General features: G+C 41.0%; 3 protein-coding genes across 8 annotated transcripts; 1 reads left to right on the top strand and 2 right to left on the bottom strand.

Annotated features, from left to right (window-relative positions):
• On the bottom strand, positions 1 to 1,048 carry dpm3 (dolichyl-phosphate mannosyltransferase subunit 3, regulatory). The gene is made up of 2 exons (XM_077506570.1): positions 932 to 1,048; positions 1 to 715 (listed from the first exon to the last, which is right to left on the bottom strand). The coding sequence occupies exon 2, from the start codon at positions 688 to 690 to the stop codon at positions 412 to 414; it is 279 nt and encodes a 92-aa protein (XP_077362696.1). The 5' UTR covers positions 691 to 715; positions 932 to 1,048; the 3' UTR covers positions 1 to 411.
• Positions 476 to 26,997, top strand: s100a10a (S100 calcium binding protein A10a). Of its 2 annotated transcripts, XM_077506568.1 has the most exons (4): positions 476 to 734; positions 15,419 to 15,551; positions 26,170 to 26,336; positions 26,722 to 26,997. In XM_077506568.1, the coding sequence occupies exons 2-4, from the start codon at positions 15,443 to 15,445 to the stop codon at positions 26,881 to 26,883; spliced, it is 438 nt and encodes a 145-aa protein (XP_077362694.1). In that variant the 5' UTR covers positions 476 to 734; positions 15,419 to 15,442; the 3' UTR covers positions 26,884 to 26,997. The 2 variants fall into 2 exon arrangements, with proteins under 2 accessions (XP_077362694.1, XP_077362695.1); XM_077506569.1 differs by lacking the exons at positions 476 to 734; positions 15,419 to 15,551 and adding an exon at positions 25,074 to 25,242.
• On the bottom strand, positions 10,907 to 24,558 carry trim46b (tripartite motif containing 46b). 5 transcript variants are annotated; one of them, XM_077506563.1, is made up of 12 exons: positions 23,686 to 23,744; positions 21,532 to 21,793; positions 19,958 to 20,138; positions 19,496 to 19,694; positions 19,268 to 19,414; positions 19,046 to 19,141; positions 17,544 to 17,797; positions 16,508 to 16,629; positions 16,066 to 16,404; positions 14,248 to 14,477; positions 13,039 to 13,106; positions 10,907 to 12,842 (listed from the first exon to the last, which is right to left on the bottom strand). In XM_077506563.1, exons 1-12 carry the CDS (start codon positions 23,710 to 23,712, stop codon positions 12,398 to 12,400), a joined length of 2,370 nt encoding a protein of 789 aa, XP_077362689.1. In that variant the 5' UTR covers positions 23,713 to 23,744; the 3' UTR covers positions 10,907 to 12,397. The 5 variants fall into 5 exon arrangements, 4 of the variants coding, with proteins under 4 accessions (XP_077362689.1, XP_077362688.1, XP_077362692.1 ...); XM_077506562.1 differs by lacking the exon at positions 23,686 to 23,744 and adding an exon at positions 24,297 to 24,558 and having other exon boundaries at positions 10,908 to 12,842; XR_013280109.1 differs by lacking the exons at positions 10,907 to 12,842; positions 23,686 to 23,744 and adding exons at positions 15,410 to 15,471; positions 24,297 to 24,558.
• Positions 26,998 to 27,836: the final 839 nt, after the last annotated feature.

Raw genomic sequence — 27,836 nt, 5'->3', positions numbered from 1 at the left:
GGGGGGGGGCGTTGTCATATAGTATCTTCAGTAATACCACATACTGTTGACGATGCGTACATACACGAGAAGCATGCCAAGAAATGTGCAGAAAGTACACTGTAGGAATGTCAAAATCACACTTTTGCCTTTCTTTTGTGTGTTGCTTGGCTCAATAAAGGTTTGCAATCATTTTAGTGTAAGTAACTTCAACCTAAAGCCACTAAAACAGCTCCAAACTGTGTTGTAGCAGTAAACATGATATACTACAAAAATAAAACATATCAAATCATCACAAAATATATTGTTGTAACTTGTAAATTAATTTGTGGTCCATAATTGGCTGCCAGTCTCAAGATGTCCACTTTACAGCCATTTTTTATTTTTTTTTGGCCCAGGGATACCCCTAATAAATATAGTTGTCCGTCAGTTCTATATCTTCAATCCTTTTCTTCTCAAGTCTTGCTTCGCCTCCTTGATCTGGGCCTGCAACTCCTCGGCCGCCTCCTGACAGTCGTTAAAGGTGGCCACCCGGTAGCCTACCGTGGCCAGTGAGTAGCAGCCGAACGACACCAGCAGGTAAAGTGGCATGGGAAATGCCACCTCCCGGTACGTGTGCGGCACGCTGAGGTCCAGCGGATCGAACGCGATCAGCACCCAGGCGGCCAGGACCACCGAGACTCCGAACAGCCACTCCATAAGTTTGGTCATGATGACACCAGGACACAGAAGCGAGCTGAAAAAGAAAGTAGCAGGTATGAATGGGAATGCACGGTTAGCTTAGCTTTAGCATAACGAAGAGAGTAGTTTTTTTAACACCTAAACAGCGACTAACTATAATCTTAACCACTCAAATTGGACTAAATAACAATCGAGCCCAAGTTTTCGTTCAAACTGTCCGTAATTATTTCGTATTTTCTATCATAATGACATAATTCCGAAATACACGTACCTTTTGCTTTTGGCCAACTCAGTTTAGCGCATGTAAATGACGTCATACTGCCGCTGTGTATTATGGGTGATGTAGTTGGGCAGCCTCGCTCACAAATGTCACATCAGAAACTCTTTTTCTGAAGCTAAAACAAACACAATTGACACAATTTAAAAATGAACCATTATAACGGTCAATTAGCGAGAGAAATATAATATATATATATATATATATATATATATATATATATATATATATATATATATAGACAAATATGATCATAATATATTGTTTTCTCTACTGAGCAATGACGTATACATATATAAAATAAATGTTATCCATATCAACATACTCTATTACTTTCCACATTTCTCTTTCACATTAGCTAGCTATCTAGCTAGCTAATATGATGATTATTAGAGCATAATTAAAATGATTGTGAACAGACAAAGAGAACGTGCTCATTCCAACTACTTTCAACACCACAAACAAAAATGTCATTTTGCAAATGGGTGTATCATTAGGCCCTCGCTTAATGTTATTACTAAACGCTAATGTGGTTCCCCCAGAGCAACTGTTCCATTAGTGGGGCCATCAGAAGCAGCCAAATCAGATCTTGGTGGTGCTTTCATGGGGTTAATGGTAGTCCGAGTGCTGGGGTGGGGGGGCACACACGCCCCTCGAGGGTGTTGTACATGCAAACATGACTGATTTAGTTGGGCATAGAGAAAAATGATCATCAGTCTTGAGGGAGCGTGGAGGATTATTGTAAGGGTGCAAATGTTAACAGTTTGTCTGCCCCGCTGTTATTAGTGTAAGGCACCGTCCCGCGCTTGACAAAGTGGCGCAGCTGTTTGTTTTCTTCTGCTTTTATCAGCATTTGTGTCTATTAGTGGAATGTTTTTCACAGCTGAAGGGGTCGCGAATCAACAATATGTTATTTCATTATAGGATAAACTATTTAAGTTGGCTTTTTGTCCAATGTGCTCATGATTCATTTAAAATGAATATGCAATCAGCACAGTAAATAATATTGTGGTTATATGTGTATTTGCCAAACTTCAAAATATAAAGACAGCTGTGATTGTATTCATTGTTTTAATACGATAATTCGATTGAGATGGTTACTTTTACTTGAAAAAAATAACCCATTTATGGCGAATTCTGTACAAATTATTAAATTCATAATGGAAGTTAATTAGAATTTTTTTTTTTTTTTTTTCTTTTTGGAGGCCAGGAAGAAATGTCAACATTTTAATCAAGCTAAATTTTATTTTTATTACACATTGAAAATTGATTACAACTTAAAACATAATAGTCATAAAAATATTTTGAATTCAAATCCATCAATAGGGATTTTTTTTTTCCAGGCAAGAGAGGACTTTCCGAGTTTTATGAATTTCTTTAAAAAATTTGGTAATTGAAAAATGCAATTAATCATGCAAAATCAGTTTACTGTTAATTATAATCCACTGATATTGTGTTGTTGTTGTTTTTTCCATGCTTGGGATGAAATGCAAAGTATTTTAATGTAATTGTCCATTTTTTTTTACTGTTATTTAAAAAAATAATAATAATTTGAACAATAATTACGGTACATATCACATAGTTATTATAATTATAATACGTATTCTTCATTGTTCAGTTCAATTCTGAATTCATTTGTTGAAAATTTCCTATACGAGTCAGCTTCCCTGAAGGGAAATTGAGTTTTAAGTGACAAAAGTTTGATCCGAGTAGCGCTAGTAGTGAATGAGCACCCTCTAGTGGTATGCAAAAGAATAACTGAATTAAATGTTCAAAGTGTGCACAAATTAGGAGTGGCTTCAACTGTTTATTTATTTTTTTTCACAGTGCAGTCTATTTATTAAGTGCAGTTGAGTTATATTTAACTTTTAAGTACAATACATTTACATTTATGATGTTTTGTTTTCCCCAAAACATTTATTTTGATTATTATTATTTTTTTAATCCAACTTTTAACTGCAACACATTTTAATTGAATCTTTATTTAACTACACTTTTCAAAGTCAGTCTTGCACGCTTACAATTTTCGGATTTACAGCAACTGCCCCCCAACTGCTTTCCATATTTTTCCACAAGTTTCCATATTTATTTTCCATACATCATAAAATATTCCCATCTGCTTAGCATTTTATCTATAGCACGCTATATACATTTTGACCCAGGTGGTGGAATCAGCCTGCACGCCCTCCCGAGTCATGCATGCATGCATCATATATGCTGCCTGTTATGAGCAGCAGTGTGACGCCTGCGTGTGTGCGTGTGCGTGTGTGTCCCACATTGGGCGGAGTGGCGCTGGCTTCCCCTCCCTGCACGCTGCCAGCTCGTTTTCCCCTTGCAGTGTTCCGGCTGAGAGCAAAAGAGAAAGCGAGCGCTTTGGCAGACGTAACGCAGCAAGCGGCCTGCAGGCCTTATGGAGACACGGGACAGAAAGACATCCGAGGAAAAAGATGGAGGGGCGTATATGTTGGGGGGCGCTCAGAGGTGCGAAAGAGGAGAGGACTACAGAGAGAAGGGATGAAATTGAAGGGTGACGGGGTGAATTTGGGGGGGTTGCAGGTGCAGCTTGAACAAGTAGTGACCTTTTAATGGCACATTAAATCCAGCTGTTCCTCATCGGGACTTTATCTCAATCACTCGACCGACACCTTCAACCGCTCCCGAGGGGCCGGCACACAGCGAAGAGACTTTTAGGGTCGACGTGGGACAAAAGTAGAGGAAACGGAAAAGAGAATAGGTCTCAAAAGTCAAATGAAATGTAGCGTTCATCCTTAATTTTGTAGGGGATCCAGGTGTGCAAAAAAAAAACAAAAAAAAACTGACTTGGTAGCACCCCCCATGAATTTTTTGAATGTTCAGTTCAGGCAACATAAAAATATACTTTTCTAGTTCTAGTCAGTGCTCGAGCAGCAGCATTTCAGAACTCGGGGAATGACAAAGTATGTGGCCGAGTCAGCTCTCTCTGTCGGCTTTATTAAGCAGTGAAGGTCTAGAATCCTTAATCTCAACTTGTAGTTTTAGTCAGTACTCGAGTGGTAACATTTTCAGACCAGCATCACTCAGGGATGAGCCAGGATATGCCTGAGCCAGCTGTCACTTTACGATTGGTCCCAAAAAAAGGAAAGGCTGGAGTTGATCTCTTCTTATAGTTCTATTCAACACTCTGGTAGCCACATTTTGGACTACAAATACCTAAGATGTGGCACAGGATATACCCGAGTCTGGTCTGACAATAAGTCATATCAAAAAAAGGAAGGTTTAGAGTGAATGATTTCATCTGCTAGTTCTAGCCAATACTCGAGTAGCACTATTGTGGATGCATTGTGTTCCACTTTGCAAGCTCCACTACAGTACAGACAGACAGACAGACAGACAGACAGACCGACACCTCCATGCAGCCAAAACACTTTGTTGACTCCCTCCAAGTGGCTACGTCAACCGGACAGGTGTCACGACTAAATAACCAAAGGTGTGAACCAACACGTAAAAAGTCGCAGCTAGACTGCGAGATGGAAAAAAAAAAAAAAAAAAGTTTGGAGTCCAAAACAGGAAGCCTGGCTAGTGGGTTCATGAGACCTGAAATAGCCTGGCAGTGATAAAGTTCATCCAGCAAGTTCTTGTGAGAGTGCGCCTCCCGTTCCATTGAGAAAACTTTCATCGGGTCTCTTGCTGGGGGAGGTGCAAAGGTCATCGGGAGGTCAAGTGTGAGCGGGCCCGAGCATGTGAGCGCTGCACTTGTCCGTCTTTCAAGACTTAAACGCAAACACCTGTTTCAGCTTCTCCCCATGGAGGAATGCACTGCAACCCCCTCCCCTCCCTCCACCACGCTGTCGTAACGAATCCCATCACACAGCTCGCGTTTGTCCCCCCCCCCCGCGCTTTGTTTGTTGACCTTTACGGGACGCCGTTCCGCATTATCTTCACACCGCCCCTCGCGTAAGCGCTCACAGAGAAGCGGACGACAACGCGATCGGACGCTCGTTGTCGGCGTAACAGCTGCCGACAAAGGATGAGCTTGACGTCGCCACCCCCCCAATCTCCCTCTTGTCCTCCGATGTCCCTTCTTATCTGTCCTCGGTGCCCTTTCGCATTAGCATTATTGACAGTGGAACCGATCGGTTCAGAAAGTTCCCCTCGGGACATTGTGGAAATGTGCGAGGTATTGATTATGTGCGTATTCATGTGGGTCAGAGCGGCAACAACTCGTCTAGACTGGATTGAAATGACCCCAGCGTTGTTTTCCATTGCAGACGGAAATGCAAGAACGGACATTGCGAGTTCAAGGTGAATAAAATGGAATCCACTCCCGTATTGATTCTTGTGTTGACACGGCAAACACGAGTGGCTTTGGAGAGAGTTCAGCCGTGTGAAATTTAGACTTGATGATCTCTTCTTAAAGTTCTAGTCAGTACTTGATTATCAGCATTTTGCCAGTGGATGACCCGGTTTATGTCTGTCAGTTCCGACTATGATTCTGACCAAAAAAAGAATGTTTTGGAGTCCATGATCTCTTCTTCTAGTTCTAGTCGGTGCTCAACTAGTAGCATTTCACCAGTGGATGATATAGTTTGTCCAAGTCACCTCTGAGCCTCTGACTTCATAGTCGCGTATCAAATAAAGAAGATTTTGGAGTCCAGGATCTCTTCTCCTAGTTCTAGTCGGTGCTCAACTAGTAGCATTACATTTTTAGGTGACTCGGTTTCTGTCCAAGTCTGCTCTGACTATGAATCAAATCAAACGAAGAAGGTTCTGGAGTCCATTATTTCATCTCATAGTTCTAGTCAGCACTCGCGCTGTAGCATTTCACCAGTAGATGACCCAGCTTGTCTCAAAGTCCGCTCTGACTATGATCCCGATCTGAGAATGAAGGTATTGGAGTCCATGATCTCTTCTGCTCGTTCTAGTCAGCACTCAAGCAGTATCGACTTTCACTTTTGGGTGACTCAGTTTATTTCCAAATCTGCTCTGACTATAATTCAAATCAAACATAGAATCTTTTCAAGTCCATGATCTTGTCTCATGGTTCTAGTCAGCACTCAAGTTGTCACGTTTCACTAGTAGATCACCCCGCTTATGTCTGAGTCAGCTCTTAATATGATCCGATCAATGAAGATTTTAGGGTCCAGGGTCTCTTCTCCTAGTTCTAGTCATCACTCAAGCAGTAGCATTTTACTAGGGGATGAGCTAGTTTTGCAAAATATTACAAAAATAATATAAACATGTTAAGATTATAAAGAAAATATTAAGAAAATAGTATACTGGATGGTTTAACTCTACAAGAACCCCCCCCCAAAATAAATGCACAATTCTTGAGATGTCAAAGATTACATTTTGAAAAGAACTGTGCAATCTTGCATCTTCTCTTTTTAAAGTCAAGAGTTGGCCATATTTAAGTGTTGAATGTAATGACCTTGTTGGCAGTGGAATTGTGGCGCAGTGCGCCGTTGATCATGGCCGCCGCATCGACCGCCTCGCACTTCATGCCGAAATTGCAAAAAGGTCAAGGATTCAAGGATTACGGCTTTGCGCCCGGCGTCGAGTAAACCCTTCGAAAGCTGATTGGGACCTCCGCAGACAGTCTGCCATTGGCCGTAATAAATCAAGTTGATTAGACCGCTGCTCTGTCTGCTCTTGCTGGACAGATTGTCCCCGCCCTTCCTCCAGTCTCTTAACTCTGCTTGACCCCCGCTGAAACTCGACCACCCTGCCGTCTGCCTCCAGGCACCTGCCGACCTTTCACCCCTTCACTTGCTCAGCATCTGGAAGGTGAAGAGGGACGGACGACGACAAAGACGCCGGGGGTGGGCCGGCGTGAAATATGGATTGATGTGGTGGACGTGGAACGCTTCAGTCACGGTTGAACTTTAAACACAAATATTAGAATGCAATGGCAAAAATATAGTCATGAAAAACATGAGAATTTTACATCATAAGTTTATCCCCCCTCCCACGTTTAAGCATCTGTAGTCATCACGGTGGCTATGATGTATGCACAGCTGGTCCGGACAGAGGAAACGCGTGCTTTACGAATCCCCCGTTGACATTCCCATCCGACAGGACACTTTTTTTTTTTTTTCTTTTTTTTTTTCCCTTCATTTTTCAGACACCTGGAATTTTAACGTCCCGGGCCAACTCAGCAGGTTTCCAGCGCCGTATCAATGGAAAACGCGCACGCACTGTACGTCGGCCCCTCACCTGCTCACATTGTCGGTCGCAAAGCATCATTAAGCTTCTCTGCTCTTATGGAAACAATAATACGCCAGATGTCGTGTTATCCTAGCTTGAAAGTAACTCCTGCGCTGCTCAAGCCTCCAAAAGACTTTCAACCTTCCTTCGAGCTAAAAGGAATTCCGCGGATAAGGCCGACGTGTCGACATTCCTGCGCGTTAAACTAATATTTTCGCATTCCGCTAACAGAAAAGCCGCGTGGAGAAACCTGACGCGGCACGCTCTTTTCGCTTAGCTTAGTTTAGCTTAGCGTAAACCACTCAGGCTCGTAAAGGTAGGCCAAGAAAAGTACGATAAACGTCATCCCATACAACCGCAACTTATTTTTGTAAGAATTACACCAATGCGAGTCTAATGAATTTAAAATACCACACAGTCCAACGCTAGCTCGATATAGAGTCAAGTTTCTCAGGCAAATTATCTTCTAAAATCGTATTGGGTAAAAAACAAAAAAAATATATAAAAGCTATTAGAAAATAATTTAAAAAAAATCTTTCTTTTGACAAAAAATTGACAAACGAAATACACAAATATAGGCAAAAAAAGGCTAAAATAGTAAAAGAAAGAATAAATTCTTATTTTTTATTACGGAAAAATTAAATAATTTAAAAAATATATAATATAAATATCTAAATATATATATTCTAGATTACAAAAATCAAGTCATATATATATATATATATATATATATATATATATATTACAAACATAGAAATCCTAGACAAAACAAAACATCAATTAAAAAAATTAATGTATGTGAAAATGTTTAAATGTCCCAAAAATATTTTACAAATATTTACAGTATATTAGATAAAAATACATAATATTCAACTTTTAAACAAACAAAATGGTTTAACAAATATACAATATACTATCAATTGTTACAAAAACATAACTATTAGAAATGTTTAACTATTTTTTTAGAAATATAAGAAAAATGAGTTCAAAACCAGATCAATATTAACATATAAATGGAAATATTAAAATTATATGTTGACTATTATAATTAGGGGGAAAAAATGACTTCTTTTTTTTTCCATGCCAAAATAAATACAAATACAAAAATCTAAAAACATCTTTATATTTACCGAAAAAAAAAAATTGTAAGTTATACATTTTTTTCTCACAAAAAAAAAGGCAAACCGATTAGATAAACAACATTTAAAAAACACAAATACTTGAAAGCAGAAAAATTATTAAAATATTGTCCAAATATTGTAATCAATTCAGCTCCATTTTAACCGATTGACGTTTTCCCTCCGCCGCACTTTGTTTCTCACTGGCGATGCGATCAAACCAGGAAGTTGATGTTTTATTAATGCACTTCCTCTCTGGCGGCGGCTGCAAAGTGTTTCAGCGTCCGGAAGAATAATGTCACAAAGAGGCGTTATTGAATTTAATAGCGCGATTGGATTCCCTCGGCGAATGAGCGGTTAAATGTGGAGCGGGGGAGGGGGCGGGGGAGTTGACTATCACCTGTCCAATTTGATTTGAACGCTTGAGACGGTGAATAATTCATCGGCTTCCTCCGAAGGAAAAGTTCACAGCAGACAAGTTGAAGGCAGACACAAGTTGAGACGAACGATTTGCATACGTTTTTGGGGTCATGATTTTAAAACCGATTTTGATGTTTATATAATCGTCGAGGTACTGGAAATATATTCATTGAGAAGTTTATCGAATAAACGTTGACAAATGCTAGAAAATAATAATATTTGCCAACAGAGCAAGAAATATGAAGAAAAGAGAAAATGTACAGAAGAGAGTGTACGGTATTTTGTGGGAAAATCCCACCGAGGAACAGGTTGCGCAAATAAATCAACACGTGCTTTGACGCCACGTTGTTGGAAACGCTCGAGCCGGCGAATTCTGAGTGTATTTGTTCTCCAGATGGCCGCCCCGTGCACGCCGTCGCTCACGGGATGGCTTTGAGCTCAGGCGCGATGACCACACCCCTGCCCCCCCCCCCCACTAGACCCGCCCCTGCTCTGAAGTCCAGTAAATGATCATCGCGCCGATTTACATGTGGGTAATTCCGGCGAGGTCTTAAAGAGAGTGGCCGCTTAATACTCGAGGTGGGGGTGGGATTACGCGGACCCCCGCTTGCACTGTTGTGGCTGCATACCTCCAGTCAGACTAAACGCAATCTGTTGCAGATTTGCCGGGAAGGAAGGAGGCGCGGTCCTGTTGCGTCGCTTCTCGACAGGGCGCTCCTCGCGTGTCTCCCGCGTGATTTACGGAGACGAAAAGTTGAAGTCAGCCATTCGTCAGTCGGGCCTTAGACCTCATCCCTTCGTTCCCCCGTAAATCACCGTCCGTCTTCGTAGTCGAAGACCGTTTTGGACAGTTGTGCGCTTTCAACTTAGTGGGAGCGGTTTGGTTTGAAGCTGCGGAGGAAATCGAGCCACTGAGAACGGGAGACGGCTAACTCTATTTTTCATACTTTTATCAAAAGTAAACCATTCAATTCAACAGATATTGTGCTGCTCTTTATGGTGTGCGTTCTTTAGCCACCTGGGGGCAGTATAATACAAATATGGCGATACCATAGAACAGAGGTGTCCAAACTATGGCCCGGGGGTCATTTGTGGCCCGCTAAACATTTTTTCAGCGGCCTGCAGCATAAAACAAAAACTAAATTTGTACAGTTGATGGAGACAACCACTACTAGTATTTAATTTATTTTATATTCTGTAGAGGTTTTCTAGATATAAAAAGATACAGTTTACAAGTAGAATGGGTACATTTATCTATTTAAATTATTAAATATTTAAACATTTATCTCATACTGTGGTGAATTGTTCATTCATTTTTAGAAGCAAAAGTTGTTTCTCCGAATTGTGAACCTATTCCATTAATCAATTAACTGCTTTAAAAATGGTCAGACTACGACAGATTGCTCTTGTTTTACTTCAGAATATAACCCTAACCCCCTAACTAAATTATTGTTTTATAAATAATTTATACTTTTATCGTGAACTGAACACTATTTCCAATAAATCGAGGTTCCACTGTACAGGGAGAGCAGAGAATCAATAATATATGCCTGACAATGAAAATAAATAAATGTTTTGACTAAAATAATATGATTCAGATTTTTTTTTAATTACCAAAAAAAGAAACTTTTTTTTTAAATTAAATAAAACAAAGTTGTAATACGCAGGTGTTCCAATGCTTTTTCCGTAATTTCATTTTATTTTTATCAGCTGAAAAACATCAAACTTCTCGTAATTAAACACATATGTGACTTTTTTTTTTTTCCTTCATATTGAAGCCCATAAACAGTAAAGCCTCGCCAGGGATTTACATTACATTTACATAAGGAATGCTAAACACCTACACATGTAATACCTCCATCAAAAGCAGATGGTTCACAGCCCGCGCGGTGCATGTTTGCCTTGGCATGAGGAAACCAGTGAAATTCCACAAGTGTTATTATTTTTTTATTATTTGGAACGTGGACACGTTTTTTTGTTTTGTTTTTTTAATCAAAAGTTCATTGTTTTCAACAGTGCGCCGACAGATGGCGCCCTGCCCACACAGGCTCCTTCATTTCAAACTTGTACGTAATTATGTGTTGTCAACTTCAATCTCCCTGCTCTGCTTATAATAATTACAATGAATTTTATTTTTATTTATGAAGACCTTTATAAAAATTCTTCTCACTGGTTAAAAGAGAGCACCATGAGCACAAGCAATTAGAAATATTCCACATTAAATATGTATGAACGTGGGCGATCGGGCCAAGCATTCCAATCTCATATTTTTCAACAGCACATTGCCAAATCTGTAACAATTTATTAAAGCGGTGTTTGTCCAACAAATTGGTTCCATCTGTTAGGACTTAATATCAGCGGCAGTGAGGATGAGGACCATGTTAAAGAGAATGCTGTTGATTTGGTGCCCTCTCGCGGCGAAGCGTCTCAACACACCCTAAAAGCGGGCATATTAATAAAATTATTACGTTTCGATATAAATAGTTGGGTTCCTAAACTGCGGACCCAAGTATGAACTAAATAATTCTAATTAATAGTTGTCTTTTTTTTTTTTTTAACTCAAGTAGAAATAATGACAAACATTTTTTTTTCATTGTGTTTACTTCTTGTGTTTCAAGGATGCTCGCTAGCATGACAATCAAGCGAGATAAAAACAAAACAAAACAGGTTTAGAAACAACTTTTTTCTGATGGTCGACTCTCGAGACATGTTATCAGACACACGTATATACACGTTCATGTGCAGAGGAGTGTAATTAATACACACATACAGACATGTGGCTGATCGTGTTTGGTATTATAAAATGCACAAACACAAGTTTAGAAACTTAGTGATTAGCTGTGCGCCAGAGGTGTAATTGCAGCTTCTAATGACAGTCTATGACTTCGTTGCATGTTCTTCCCTACTGCTAATTGACCACATTAAAACAATAATTTAAGCATCAAAGTGCTGTTATAGATGCCATAAATCTATGTTTACTTACATAAAGCACGCACATTCGACACATAATGGCATGAAATGGTTGATATGGCGCTGTAACAACATTAGCATGTGCAAGCATCAAATGTACAGTGATTAACACCTGTTTTTGGAATTATTTGTAGTTTAGCTTCAGTTGTCTGTGACACATGGTTTCAATTTGGTAGCAATTGGACATAATGTCTAGGATTAGGATGCGTTTGTTTTTGGAAAGATCCTGCAAATGTCAAAAATGACTCTAAAATGGCTGCTTCAAACCAAGGTGGTAGACTTCCTGTGTCTTTTCAGGCATGACTTCTTGGGACTTTTTTGGTGGGTTTGCTCATGCTATGCCTAGCAAATTTCATATTGCATGCTATGGGGTTGTTACAATTTTCTTTTTTTAGACTGACTGCTGAAAGCATAAAATGGCTGCTTCAAACCAAAATAGCGGACTTCCTTTGTCTACTCAGGCATGACTCATTGAGTCTTTTTTTGTGGGTCTGCTCATGATGTTCCGAAGTGAAGCTAGCGTTGGGGCTTATAAAAAGGCATATTCATCAATGTAGAAACATTAACAAATTATGAATCTGTTCATTTAGGACCAAATTCTGCCATTTGGTGGTGGTCTAATGCATTTGTTAAGCACTGTACAACCACTGCCAAAAACGACAAAAGCGATGATTCTTGCAAATGAAAAACGTAAGAAACTTAATTACATTGCATATTTGTTGCCGTACAAATGCTCTAAAAGCCAAATACTCAACATTCTAAATAGTATTCAGTTGTTATTTAAATTGGAGCCGCCTCTCGGTTGGATGGTCACCCTCCTCACGGGCGTCTGGTCGGCCCCCCGGTTGGCCACCAGCTCCTGGAGCTGCAGGGCCCCCCCTCCGATGAAGCAGAAGGCCGGGCACACCGGGCCCGAGCAGTCCACGTGGCCTTCCCACAGGGGGCGCAGGGAGTGGGCGTCGTAGAAAGCCACGCGCCCCTTCTCGAAGTCGAGGGACACGCCCAGCCGGGGGGGCAGCGGGTAGGTGAGACCAACCGGCGGGGACGGGCCGTTGCCGTTGGCGTCCGAGCGTTGGCCGTTGTGGTGGTGGTGGTGGTGGTAGCTGTGTTGGGGCAGGTAGAGCTTCCCCATGCCCATGGTGAGGAAGCAGAAGGGAGGGGCCGAGTCCACGCCGTCCTCCGCCCCGCTGTCGTGACCGCTGTCCGGGTCGTACCTGTAGGGGGAGCCGATCACGGTCACTATTAAACTTCATTACGGTCATTTGGACTATTAGCCATTAAAATGACGCAAGTTTTTCTGATTGGGAAAAAAAAAAATCTATTGTTTTTAAAGTGACAGCACCTCAATTTGAATCTGCGATGACAGCTTGTTTAGATTTTTGGTACATTAAATAACGAGCAGCTACTTACCGAGGACTGGCCATGTCTTCCGGTAGATGAAACCATTCCTGCAACTTGGACTCGAGACCAACACCAACCTGACAAAGAAAGTAAGAGGATCTGATTGGTTGATACAGGTCAAATTGTCAACTCTCTATATTTAATCTACCGAAAGGAATAGAAAAAAAAATCAGATTTCAAATGTTTTATTTTTTTTTTCAATTTTATTTTAAAATTAAACTGTATTTGTAAATAATTATTTTTATTCAATTAGGGTTTTCGTCACCAAAAATTTAAATGTCAAAAAATGTTAAAACCTTACTTTATATTACGCTTAACTCATTCAAACCCAAAAACGTGTAAATATGTTTTTTAATACTTTGTCCTTCCCTACCAAAAACGTATTTATACGTTTTTTGTTTTTTTTTGTTTTTATGCTAGAGCATGCAGAAGACTTTGATACAACTTCTGATCTGAAGAAGTCGCTTAAAGCAATGGTAGTTATGACAAAAAAAAAGGCCAGCAGATGGCAGCAGAGTGAAAGAGATCAACCAGGGCCATATTAAAACAAGCTCTTTTCCCCGGTGTTTTCAACAGGTTTGTGAATAATGATGAAACATAGCTATATTCTAATGATAGTTGCTGCAAAACGGAAACGGATACAAATATACTTTTTTTTTTTTTACTTATATAAGAGGAGACTAATCTTTCTTTTGGTAGGTTCCATGTTTTTACAGCAATAGAACACAATATTCTGTGGGCCTTACAAAATGAGTCAAAATCCAATTGCTTCAGTGAAAATAACTGGGAGTGAATGAGTTAAAAAAAAAATTAAGCATGACAGAATTGAATTAAATTGCTATCATTTACTGATTTCATTTACTGATTTCATTTTAGAATGATTTTTTTTTTTTAAATCACAAATCAAAAATATCTTCACAGAGAATTTTTTTTTTTTTTAAATAGCACATTTTGAAAGTATTTCAAATTATAACTTTTTGGGTCGGTTTATGATTAAAAAAAATTAACCCAAATTCACAGTTAATTCGAAAGAATATTTTTTTTCTTTTATAATTACATTGAATTTGAAAATAACTTAACACAAAATTCAACTTTACTAATATTTTAATATACAGTATATTTGTAAATATTACAATTTTGAGGTATATACGACAACACACTCCAGATGTACCTAATGTTGTGTCCCATGAGCATTTTTCCACAATCGTCATCTCATACCTTGACAAGGTAAGAGCCAGGCTCCACTGAGCACGCCCAGTAGTGTCTTCCTTGCGTGATGGCCACGTCTCCCACCAAGAGGTCTGACGTCAGGTGACAGGAAGTGAGCGCGTGGTCGGCGGCCTGCAGCAGGGAGAGGCCGGGGACGCTGCGGGCCGCCCTTTGCTCCTTGCTGACCACCAACCGGTCGGCGTGGAGACCCCAGCGAGAGTCCAGGTAGAAGTTAAGCACTGGAGGGGGGCCAGGACAGGAAGTCAGGAAACGGGGTGGAGGCAAGTTAAGGGATGATAGATATAATTGGGAGTGGCACCGAAGTCGGCTTGAGTTCGGGGATATTAGTACAGTGGTACCTTGACGTTCAAGTTTATTTTAGTAGATTTCTACTTCCTGTTTTTGTTTAATTGCTATTGGCTTGATATAAATCTTTATAAAGAAAAAAATAGCCCACTGGATGTTTATCATGGCATGACGCACAAAAAAAAAAAAAAGACTCATGGACCCATGCCCGAAATGCAACAGGAAGTCAGCCATTTTATTTTGAAGCAGCCATTTGGGTGTCAAATCTGACAATCATTTGAAGGCCTATACATGAAAATGTCACGAATTTTGTCAAAAAGCACGAAAAGTTGGTTGATGTGTCGATCATGACAGGGTGTACGAAAAAGTCTCAAGGACGCATACTCAAAATTGAACAGGAAGTCGGCCATTTTGGTTTGAAGCAGCCGCTTTCGGCTAATTCTTTGAGCCAATCAGAAGTGAGTATCCTAGAATGAAACTTCAAGGTACAACTGTAGATAGACTGGAAGGATGTCGATCTTTACAGTACAGGGAGAAGAATACTGACGGTGTCACATAACAGAAGTACATTATTAATATTAAAATTGACAGAGGGATCGATCATATGCAATAGCAGGAAGGGTAAAAACAACAGCCTGCAGGGAGTCACTCAAGCAGACCCATGGTTTTAGAAAAGCCCCAGATCGGAATCCGATCTGATTGTTAAGCATCGAGTCTTAACAATCTGCAAACCTCATCACCGCGGCGACGCATCTGGATAGGGTGCAAAAGATGGAAAAAGCGGCGGATGCGTGGAATGACCACAAAGAGATAGCAAAGAAGGGATCGTCATGTGATGCGGGAGTCCTGAGTTATGATTTCTTACGTTCCGCAGGTGGCGTGTAGGTGGGTTGGCGGCATGGGAGGAGCGCTGAAGAGGATGACAAGCTGTGAAATGGAAATAACACATGAGAGAGAGAGACGAGGAAGAACAGGAAGTGACGAGTGGATGGAAAAGGAAAATGGTGGTAAGCAGAAAAGAGAGAGAGAATGAATTACAACCTGTTCACCGTGGCACGGCCGCAAGGTATCCCACCAGATTTTGAGACATTATTAGTGGATGAATTGTTTTAAGCCACACCCCGTCTTTGGAATCCCAACAAGGTGGATGATTAAATGTAAATGTATTGTACTTAAAATTGAAATACTCCTGAATTTCCATATTTTCCAATCAGAGTTCATTTAGACAAATTTTGGTAAAATACTGCTTCTGAACTTTTACGACAAATTGTATGACGGACCAAAACTGCCAAAATTAAAAATAAATAAACGACTAAATAAATACAAACTGCTAAAAGAAATATAATTAAAAAATTAAGTACAAAAATAAATATAAATGGTAATAAAAGCTACATATATATATATATATATATATATATATATATATATATTAACAATAAATACAAAAATAAATGTATAAATAGAATTAAATATCAATCCATAAATAAAAATGTCGTCCACTGCTCCCATTGTCGCCCTCACCTGGCGCCGGAGGGGTGTGCAGGTACACCTCCTCGCTGTACTCGCCGTAGCCCGCCTTGTTGCAGCCCCTCACCCGCAGCACGTACACGCTGTCCATCTCCAGCCTGTCGATGACGGCGCTCGTTGCGCTCACCTCGTCCAGTCTCTGCCAGCCCCAGCGGGCGGCGGCCAGCCCACCTCGGTTGCCGCCCCGGGACGCGCCCCCCGGGACCACCCCCCTGCGCCGGTACTCAACGGAGTAGTGCCAGGCGGGAGCCGAGTCCGGGGGCAGACGCCAGCTCAAGTAGAGCTGGTCGTAGGCCAGGGAGTGCTGGGTGTCGAGGACTGGGGCCAAAGGAGCTAAAATATCAAATAAAATGTATTTTGAATCAGAAACACGATGACGTTTATGAAACCCAATTATTCATTTCAATAAACACATAATGTTTCTGTTTGTCCACACCTCGGATGAAATTCAGCTCCGTGAGCAATTTGAGTTCTTTGGAGACATCCAACTGGAAATGTCTGAAGGACGGATCAGCTGCCAGTGCAAAATGCTGAAGGTTCTCAATCGCCTTGCTGAATCTAGAACATAAATTGGCCGAATCATCCAAATGTTGCCGCTATGCTCCACCCACACGCAACGACAAAAACTTAATGAAAGTAGTGTCGTAAAACCGGTTCCAATTTGGTAGCAATCAAAGTCAATCTTAAACATTTCTTGACAATAATATGTCTCGTGTAAACATGACATTCTGATTACATTTGTGGAATATGAGTTATGAAGCAAAATCCAGCCATTTTTATCCATCTCAGGGGGCGGCCATTTTGCCACTTTGTTGTCGGCTGAAGAGGACATCAGTGTTGCTCAGGGCTCAGGCAATGACCAATCACAGCTCACCAATTTTCTGTTAAAACCTGAGCAACATTGATGTCATCTTCAGCCGACAACAAAGTGGCAAAATGGCCGCCCCCTGAGATGGATAAAAACGGCTGGATTTTGCTGCTAAACTCAGATTCCACTAACACAATATTAACCTTCTGGTACCATATTTAGACCAGTGGGTCTGCATTGAACATATTGTCAAAAAAAATTTGGTGGACTTGACGTCCGCTTTAAGGATCACTGAAAATGGTCAAAATGACTCCAAAATGGCCGCCTCAAATCAAAATCTGCATCTTGCGACTTTTTTGTGTGTGTATTCCTGGTACACCAAATTTTATGTTGCTGAATGTAACTATAGAGGCTTATTATGATGATTTTTTTTTTTTTTTTTTTTTTTTTTTTTTAACATTCCAGACCCAAAAATGTCTTTCAACCCAAAAATGGAACACTTCATTTGTCTTGTCGGGCATGCTTGCTTGCCTCACTCATTATATTTCCGTGTTGTGGCTCAAGAGTCTAAACATACTCCAAAAAACCCCCCACCAAAGCCAGGAACAGTACCCAGAGAACAATAGTCATTTTGTTTCCCTTCCAAGCCACTTTAATGGCGCACCTGTTATGCGTCTGGCGAGCGGCCTGCACGAAACAGGGCTGGTCTGTCTCCTTCAGCAGCTCCTGGGTGAACGCGACCAGGCCGGCGTGCTCCATCAAGCTCCGCCGCTCCGCCACTTGAGCGGCCAGCGCCTCGCCGCGCTTGTGCCGGGCCGCCTCCAGCGCCTGCGTGAGCGAGGCGTGGCGCTCGGCCAACGCCGCCGTCAGGTCCCTGATGCTCTGGGCCAGCTGCTCGCGAGCCGACACGCTGTTCACCTGCGTGATTTATAACCGTTTGTCTTGCAGTACTTCATAAGCAGACAGAAACAACTACGGTGACTGTGATGTTATTGGCGGTGGGGCCGCTGTCATCATGAGACAGCCATTGTTGTTGATTCGGCTGTTGTGCCCATTGTTCTCTCATCCCTGTCTATCTGCTATCGCCATCTCCAGGCTTTACCCGTATGCAATAATGAAAACATAAACGGTTTGCTATATACCGTACTGTTGCCCATCTGTTGAGTTCACATCACTCAAATTTGGCATTAATAGGATAAAAACTATGATGATTTCAAATTTGAATAATAATAATGAGCAAAAATGACTCTATAATGACTGCTTCAAACCAAAATGGCAGACTTCCTGTGTCTTTTCGGACATAGCTTCTTGAGACTTTTTTTTTTTTTTTCCCCATATACTCATGATAGAAGTTGGTATTAAATGTTATGATGCTAAGCTAAACTAGCTTTAGGAGCTGAATTTTTAGAAATCCCGAGAGACGTTTGTCTTGGAGTTGGAAAAAAAAATCCCCTAAAATGGCCACCTCAAAATGGCTGACATCCTGTGTGTTTTCTAACATGGCTTCTTAAGACTTATTTGTGTATGATAAGACATTGGTATAAAAAAAATAAAATAAAATACGCAGAGAAGCTAAACAGGCTACAGAGGCTGAATTTTTCAAAATCCCTAGAAGTTTCTCTTGGAGAAAATTCACTCTAAAATGGCCAATTCGAAACAAAATGGCTGACTTCCTGTGTCTTTTCGGACATGGCTTCTTGAGACTTTTTTTTTTTTTTTTTTTTTTTTTTTTTTTTGCGTATACTCATGATAGAAGTTGGTATTAAATTTTATGATGCTAAGGGAAACTGACGCCAGGGGCTGAATTTTTTTTTAACTCCCTAGAAGCTTGTATTGGAGAAAATTTACCATACAATGGCCACCTCAAATCAAAATGGCTGAATTCGTATGCGTTTTCCAACATCGCTTCTTGAGACTTTTTTGTGCGTTTGCTCCTGCTAGAGATTTGTATTCAATTTTATGATGCTACGCTTAACTAGCAGTTTATTTTGGAGAAAATTTACCCTAAAATGGCCACTTCGAAGCAAGATGCCTGACTACCCGTGTGCATGTTTTTTTTTTTTTTTTTTAATGTCCAGTAAATTGAATGTTTTATTCCTACTACTGCATTAACATATTTGTCATCCTTGTTGAGAAACATTTTCCTGTGTGTGCTTCGTTAATCACCTCCGTCTGAGTGATGGCGCTCTCCAGCTGTGTAATCTGAGCCAACACCGTGTCCTGGTTGGACAGAATGTAGTTCATCTCCTTTGTAATCTTCTCCTATGCTCCCCGGAAAAAAACCCAACAACAGCACAATCAAGAAAGAGACCACGGTAGGGTTTTGTGTCAAGGACTGCTTTGGTTACATCGGTTTGTGATCCGAGAAAATGCAGTTTTTTGTTGTACCTTGAGAGCTTGATACGCTTGGGCCACGGGAAGGATCTTGTGTCCCGTGTGCAAGCGACGCAATTTGCAGAGCGGACAAAGCAGCCGTTGACAGGACCTGCAGTAGAACTGCAGTTTCTCCTGGTCGTGCTCCGTGCAAGTCAAAACCTGACGATGAGTTCACAAACGCGTAACTCAAGACGACAGGGATGAAGAAAAAATAAAAAAAAATAGCGTGCGGCGTCTTGCCTTGGGTCGAAAGTTGAGCGTTGGCAGGATGTGCTCGTGCTGCGCCCGCGGCGTCCCCCACGGGTGGTAGAGCTTGAAGCACTCGTTGCAGAAGTTGGCCCTGCAGTCGCCGCAGCCCTTGGTGGCCTCCAGGGCCTGCGGGGGCTTGCAGAACTGGCACATGATGGCCACGCTGCCCAGGCTCACCGTGTGCCGGTACCTGACGGCAAGGACAGTGAAACCGTGTTTATTTTGATTCCTTTGGCAGAATTAGGCTATAATGACATCACATCAAAGTGGTGGTAGCATCAGTAACTGAGCTGTCTACTCCCTCTGGTGGCCGAACAACAGAAGCACATTGGTCATTGAAGTGAAGTAAAAAGTGTGACAAAATCTGTTAAAATCGTCACATTGTTGGACGTCTTTCCTGCCAGACATATGTGGCATCTGTACAGCTGACGTTTTTAGTTTTGTGTGACCGACCTCTCCACGATGCGCTCCAAAGTGAGGTTGCGCAAGCAGTCGGTGAGGCCTTTCTCGCCAAGTTCGACGTCGCGGCCGCACGGCACGCAGGGGAACATCATGGACAGGGGCGGGCCCTCCTTGCGCCGCCGCCCCGGGTAGCCTGGCGAGCGGGACATGGACGGCGAAGGCGGGTGGGGACCTCGAAAAACCGAAAGGAGATAGATGATGTACACTGACAGTTGACAGAGATGCAAGACAACAGCTGTTCTAGAATCTGTACCCCAAATGAAAAAAAACATTATTTTTATGATTAGTTTTACTTTTTAATAGTTTTTGTATTAGTTTTAGTTTTTTTGATTGGTTGAGTCCAAAATAATTACATTTTGATATATACATATTAGGGCTGGGCAATATATCGAAAAAATATCGATATCGCGATATTGGGCCATGTAATATGCATATTGTAAAGACATGCAATAATTTTCATATGGAATTTTTGGCTTTTACCTGAAATTGACCAATCAGACAGAAACTTAAATGTGCATCACCATTTAATAGTTTAGGGTAATTACAGGGTAATAATAGGGTAATTACAATTAATTAACTAGGAACACATTTTTTACCACATGAACAAAATGTTATTCTTTCATTTGACAATAAAAATGTTATTTCTTTAGGTACATTTTAAATATCGCAATAATATCGATATCGCGATATTCAACAACTATATCACGTGTCACATGTTTTTCCAATATCATGCAGCCCTAATACATATAAATAAATAAATAAATAAAATAAAATTGGGAAAAAAAACTAGGGGTGTCAGACAATTAAAATTTGTAATTGTCATTAATCACATGACTTCAATGATTAACTCACGATTAATCACAAATGTTATATCTGTTCTAAATGTACAATAAAATATTTTTTTCTAAGCTTTCATACTCTTGTTAACAAAAGGGGAAAAAATGTTAATCTAATTGGAATATGGCTATCTTTTACTCACTGATAAAGTAATTTCAGAATTCATAAAATTGAGTTAAAAGATGTGCTGTAAAAAACGAGTGTGATACTGATTTGTGTTGAGGTCATTTTTCTGCCACTAGATGGCATAATTGCATTTGTGAGACATTGGTGACAGCTCAGTGCATTTTTCTTTTCATATAAACAACTATTTAATCATTAACATGAAGTAACTTGTGAAATTCTGCACATTTTTAAAATTGTAAAACATAAGTTGAGCTCAGTCTCCACAAATATATGCATTATTATTCAATGTATTAGTGCAAAACTTTGATGTGGACGTGTCTGCTGCGTTGCGTAAAAGGAACTTTAAATTAAATCAAAATGAACGCACTAATTTTGACACCCCTAACGAAAACCTTTCTTTTTAATGCAGATGATGATTCACTAATGTGTCAAACTGCCACAGTATAGCGACCACGACTGTCAACCTATTCAATATCGGTACGCCATACGAACCCGTTCCCTTAAAACCTTTATTTGATTTTATAACCAAAAATGTCCTTTCAAATTTACTTTCAGTTTTTACTCCGTTAGTTTTTGTTCACTCTAATAACCTTGGTCCTCACCTGCCCGCAGCACCCGGTCGATGGGCCGCTGTTCGGCTTTGGGCGTGGGCCTGCGCAGCTGTCGGGGGGAGCGCATGTTGGGCGTGGAGGCCGGGGAGTTGGGCTCGGCGGGGAGGTCCGGAGGCGGGTACCCGCTGGCCACCAGGACCTCGCAGGCGCACATCAGGCACACGCTGTGGAGGCACGGCAGCACCACGGGCTGCTTGACGACGTCCTTGCACACGGGACAGTGCAGCTCCTGCTCCAGGCTCTTCATGTTGGACTGAAGGGGGCAAAATCGATTGGCGTTGAAATGATCGGTTGGTACGAGAGTGGCAGCAAAGTGGAGACTGTGGAGTCTTAATAGAGCGGCAACTATTTTTTTTACATAATGGTATTCGATTTGGGATGTTCCATCATGTGTATACCACGGCAAAGTGGGAGCGGTCATCATCGTTGTTTAAAAATGCATAAAGGGCAGATATGAATTATTGATAATATAGCCGAGACTTCCATTTGGCGCATCAAGCTTAATATAGACGTTACTATATTCATAAATAAAGCATAAATCCTGGTGAAAATGTTTCTATTTTAGGAGTCTCATGAGTAAGAAATATAAAATGAGGCTTTACATTTTTGAAAAATAAAAAAACTTTCGCCCCATTTTCAAGTAATGTGGGCGTGTCCAATTAACTCACTGAAACCCCACCCCGCTCACCTGTCGACTGTCAATCAAAAAAACAAAATGGAGGCTACTTCGACTAGCATCTTTCTTATGCCTATAGCTAGTATTGTTGTTCTGATACTGGTATCGGCAGATACTGCATTAAAACAGTGGTATCGGTATCGGTGAGTACTCACAAGTAACATGCTGATACCATTAATTCCAATGGTAATATAGGTTTTTGGATGCAGCATCTTGTGTCTTGCTCGTGCATGACATTCACTGATATGTGACATCTAAGATATCATATTGGCCCTTGAATGCTCTGAACCAATGGCAGGACAACTTTTTCATGTTGAGGAAAAAAAAACCCGTAGGTATCAGTATGGTATCGGTATCGGCCGATACTGCAAAGCTAGGTATCGGAATCAGTATCGGGGGCCAAAAAACGGTATCGGACCAGCACTAGCTACAAGTTGCAGCTGCGAAAATGACGTCAACTGGTTGTAATCGATCCCACTGTCGTCAAGGGGCTTTTCCACAGCGCAACAACGAGGCACTCTAAAGCATCTACGCCAGCACGAAGCATCTGTCTTCAAGCAGGCAGCCACATCGGATTTTTTTTTTGTTGCTATTTTTCTTTTCCACCTTTCTCTGCATGACGTGAGCACACTCGCCACCAACAACGAGGCACTCTAAAGCGGCCACACCAACAAACTATCCGAAAGGATGATGCATTTTTAGGGTGTTGGCCATACTAGGCATCGTTGTGTGTCAAATAACTGCTAAGGTTTACAAAGTCATGTTCTTAGCTCATGAACTGGTCCAGAAATGTTCATTTATTAACTACTAATAATATACCTTGGTGCCCTGCGATTGGTTGGCAACCAGTCCAGGGTGTCCCCCGCCTACTGCCCAGAGCCAGCTGAGATAGGCGCCAGCAGCCCCCGCGACCCTTGTGAGGAATAAGCGGTCAAGAAAATGGATGGATGGAATATACCTTGGTTTTATCTGTCTATGCTAGCTATATATAGTGACAGACGGAACAATTAAATGCTCTTCCACTAGATGGAAGAAGGTACAACTGTAATGTGCCTTAGCTCAGTGATGCAAAAGGGCAAACGAGAAGGCCTGACTTCACACAAAACCTCACCACGAGGATGACATCACGAGCTTAAATCACGAGCTGACATCCGGGAATGCTTATGGCAGCACTCCATGTTGCACAGTCGGCACATTTCGACCAATAAAACAGCACGCGAGACGTCCAATATAGCATCTGGACTCCTAATATACACGCGTATAGCCTTCCAGTATACAGCCGCTACTAATAAAACCAACCTGCATCCTGCAGCATCACCTCATTTCTCCACACAATTCTGTCTCCAATGTCATCCCACTTTATTTGCTCTCTACTTTTCACTCCTGCTCTAATTCCATCAATCCTTGCATCTTGTGTAGCGTCGTAATCATAACAGGCTAGTGCTGCTACTGCTTTAGCGAGTCCTTACCTTCACCTGCAAGAACCTTGGCGCCATGACAGTTTACAGGCACGCATGCACGTTCGACGCAACGGCTTCACCGAGGGGAGGGGGGGGAGGAGGAGGGAGCTAGGAGGATGGAGGGGGAGGGGCGAGTAAATTCCCATTTATATTAATATATTTAATCATCTAAACTCACATCTGCTGACTATGTTATGTGTAACGGAATGGGTGTTGTGCGATTGTGATTAAAAGCCCTCCTGAACTGCGCGGTTGACGCAGCATCCAGCTCTGCCGTCTCCATGGCAACGAGCATCCCTTGGAGACGGTACATTCTCGACCCGTACTGGCTGCAGCCATTTTGCATTTAAAATGTATTTATATCACATCTGGGGAGATTTATACACAATCAGATGGAAAATTGCATATTTTCTCGATAGACGTGTTAGTGCTGCAATCGACTGTTGCATATCTAATCAAACGTGTACCCTTCAGTATATCTTATTTTTTTTCCCAATTTAGATACCAATTGAATAAACTGAGCAGGCCTATTGCTCAGAAACAGACATCAAAATGGCGTGCATCAAATAAAAATAGCATAAAAATACAAACATTCGATGTTAACGTCTAGATTTACTCACGCTGATGCGGACCAGAGCGTCCATGTTCGACGTGGCTGCCTTCAAATCCATCATGTCCATATTTTAGCAGCTTGTTGATAACATCTGCAAATAAAACTTCCAGGCAGCTGCCATTGCGCACACACAAAAAAATAATAATAAATGCGACTCCTCTGCCTTCCTGATGACGTTATCGTTCAAGAAATTGCTGTTTTTCCAAATATACTACGTTTTTCGCCATGCAGTGGATTCAGTCTGGTCGTAAAGCACCTACCACGGATAGCCACGCCCACTCAGTGTCGGCACCAATCGCTTTAACGGGTGATACATTTTGACTATTTCATATTTTTTGACGAATTTGTGATTTATGTATTTTATTCATCACAATTTTTTATTTACAATATGTATGCATATATCTTGTACATCGTTTTTTATGTCGAATTTGTTATTAGTTGTTGTTGTGTCTATTGTCCACCAGGTGACGCCAAACTCCATCATTTCCACCTCCAGGAAATGACTGGATTATTTCCCAACAAAGCAAATGCTACGAGTGCAGTTTTGTTTACAATGTGAAACATTTAACTAGTTTACACGAAAATATAAATAACTTTTTGTGTTGGGTGTGTTGTCAACAAGAATTTCAATAGATTTTCCGAAGATTTGCTGACTCGGTGAATCGATTGCCGAGACAATCGTCTGTGTGCACATCGCTGAATCACTCGAGTTGCGCTATGATGAGTCCAGTGCAAGTCATCAACATCCTGCCACTCCCTCTGACCTGCAGTGTAAAGTTTATTTACGCCCAAACGAACCGGCCGCGGTGGATGTCTACTGGTGGGTTCGCTCACTTTTGACGCACAAACAGCGCAGCAGGGCGGAGCCTGCCTATAAAAGCCAGAGTTGCACTTTGTGCCAACTTCTGAGCGCTGCATACTTACCCTGAGCTGACTCTCAAGCTTTTTGCACGGTAGGAATTTGAACATTTGATTGTGCATGTTGCTCATTAACCTTTCATTGGATTAACTGCAGCTAGAATATGTCTTAAATGTTGTGTCAAGTGCCTTTTTGGGTTATGACACGCTATTTTATGAGTGTAAATTAAAGTTGGGTGGCCATAAATCATTCTCGGCGTTAGTAATGTAGAATTAGAACACTATGTCAGTTTTTATTTAATGTTTCATGCAGGCCCAGGCATGCTACACAAACCATAGGTACTCGGTGTGGCCGCCCAAGGGCATATTGCTGCATGAAAGTTGATTTTTGCCACTGTTTGAATTGAATCTCCAACAGAAAGAGGGACAAAATTAGTTTTTTTTTCCACTCTGAACTCCTGTGACTTGTAGACAGTTTAGTCATCTGTGGGCAGGCGTTTTTGCTTAACCCTTCACTGGGACACAGCCCTTAATTCTTCATTCCTTGTGTCACCGCATTACAACATGGAACATTACAACTCACTCAGGAATGTTTTTTAAATTATGTGCACCAATAATAAAAAGCGTTTACATGGCTCTGAATGTTGACATTTAGGTCCAAAATGGTCCCCCTCCCCCAACCCGAGAACACATTTGTGAAAAACATGCTACAATAAATGAATTGGGCACATTTTTGTGGGAAAATTTACTTACTATTCATATTATTGATCATAGCATGTCACAAAATTTCAGGCATTTCCCAGAAAGCAGAAAGTCTATGTGGTGGGTGGGGGCTGAATGCCTTCAAAATTGGACAGGTTTAGTGTGCCACTTGATGAAAAACAGGGCAAAAATTGTTGAATAATTTTCATCAAAAGCTGACATTTTACCAAATGTTTTTGATTTATCATACACAATAAAAACACTTGAACTAAATTCATGTATCACACTGCTTGACTGTTAATCGAAACGTGTCATCTTAGTGCGACTCCAACCCGAGCAAGCAAACATGCCTTCAGAGCTGGAGACGGCCATGGAGTCCCTCATCTTGGTGTTTCACCGCTACGCCTCGCGGGACGGCAGAACCGGCACCCTCAACCGGCGGGAGCTCCGGTTGCTGATGGAGAACGAGCTGTCCAACTTTTTAAGGGTATGCCATCAATATTTATAAACGATGCTATCTTATCGCTAACATAAAATGCAAAATTCCATAGACGGGCTAAAGGAAATTAGCATCGACTTTATGGTCATTCTAATCCAAAAACGAGTGCTAAATGGCACATAAAGCAGTAACATGTTCTTAATACTGCTTCTCTTCTAATAGAGCTCAATACTGCCAAGCATGTTGTGGCAGAATGTGGTACTACACTCAAAAGATGAAAGTTTATAGTAAATTTGGGCTTGCGGATTAAAAAAAAACAAAAACAAAAAACGATGGAACTAACATGAAATTCAAACTCAAGTGGCACATGCTGTACTTTTATCATCTTCTCGTGGGGAAACATTGTACCTGAGTTGAATATTTGCATTTTCAGTGCCAGAAGGACCCGGCCGCCGTTGATAAGATCATGAAGGACCTGGACACCAACGGGGACGGGCAGGTGGACTTTGAAGAGTTTGTGTCCCTGGTGGTGGGACTGTCCATCGCGTGCGAGCGGTGCTATCAGTTGCGTGTGAAGAACGAGGGCAGAAAGTGAAGGGAGAGAGAGAAGAGAACACAATTCCGCAAAGCATTTCGTCTTTTTTTTTTTTTTTTTTTTTTTTTTAAAGTCTCATGTCCATTAAAATGTCTCAAAAGATTTCAAACCCAGCCCACGTGAGTTGTGTTGTTTTATTATTTGCATGTTAACTTGGAAAACGTGTCGCGATACGATATTTCCATATTTGCGATGATAACAAGAATTGAGAACCTGGAAGTTATCACTGTATAAATGTGAATGAAGAAGAAAAAAAAAAACAAGTTTCTTTAATAAAATCTTATGTGGGAAGTGATCCAGTTTTTGATATCGATACTGTACCGTAAGATTTGACAATACGTTGTTAGCAATGCTGGTTTGATATTTGATGCGAGGGTATGTGAGTTACAAACGCTAGTATGTATTCCTTGAGTTGATGAATTGATCGTGTATCGGGACCTATAATGATACTATAAGTTGCCACTAGCGTATCCATACTGTATTATTAGCTACAATGATATGCATTTTGTTGTCACTATTTCAGCACAGTATTCATACTGCTATGTTGATATTTGAAGTTTGCGTATCATTACTGAATATTAGGCTATAATGTGTCGATACTTGGTGCTAGTGTATTGATACTGTATTATGAGCTATAATTGATACTGTTCCATTAGCTATAACAAAACAATACATCAATATCTGATGCTGTAGTATCGGATATGAAACGTGTTATCATTTAAGCTGAGGTATTGTGAGCTATAAGAAGACTATAAAGCAATATCAATATATTTGATAAGGGTACATTATACAATATGTCAATATTGGATTTTGAGGTGTCTGTACTGTACCACGAGCTATAGCAATGCGATATATCAATATTTGACGCTGATGTGTGGATGCAGTATCGTGAGTTATTACGATCCTGTATGCTGTCAATATGTGATGGCTGTGTATCACTTCCACAATGTGAG

The sequence above is a fragment of the Festucalex cinctus genome, chromosome 19, assembly GCF_051991245.1.
Source record: "Festucalex cinctus isolate MCC-2025b chromosome 19, RoL_Fcin_1.0, whole genome shotgun sequence".
NCBI lineage: Eukaryota > Metazoa > Chordata > Actinopteri > Syngnathiformes > Syngnathidae > Festucalex > Festucalex cinctus.
This window is presented reverse-complemented; position numbering and strand designations above follow the sequence as displayed.

Excerpts from the sequence above, each read along its gene's own strand:
- s100a10a (XM_077506568.1), top strand. The coding sequence starts at position 15,443 with ATGGGAGGAGCGCTGAAGAGGATGACAAGCTGTGAAATGGAAATAACA. Across the intron at positions 15,552-26,169 it reads GATGGAAAAGGAAAATGGTG|TGCGACTCCAACCCGAGCAA; the intron begins GTAAGCAGAAAA and ends GTGTCATCTTAG. Across the intron at positions 26,337-26,721 it reads AGCTGTCCAACTTTTTAAGG|TGCCAGAAGGACCCGGCCGC; the intron begins GTATGCCATCAA and ends TTGCATTTTCAG.
- trim46b (XM_077506562.1), bottom strand. The coding sequence starts at position 24,356 with ATGGACATGATGGATTTGAAGGCAGCCACGTCGAACATGGACGCTCTG. Across the intron at positions 17,798-19,045 it reads GCGCCATCACTCAGACGGAG|GTGAACAGCGTGTCGGCTCG; the intron begins GTGATTAACGAA and ends TAAATCACGCAG. Across the intron at positions 12,843-13,038 it reads GAAGACATGGCCAGTCCTCG|GTACGACCCGGACAGCGGTC; the intron begins GTAAGTAGCTGC and ends CTCCCCCTACAG.
- dpm3 (XM_077506570.1), bottom strand. The coding sequence starts at position 690 with ATGACCAAACTTATGGAGTGGCTGTTCGGAGTCTCGGTGGTCCTGGCC.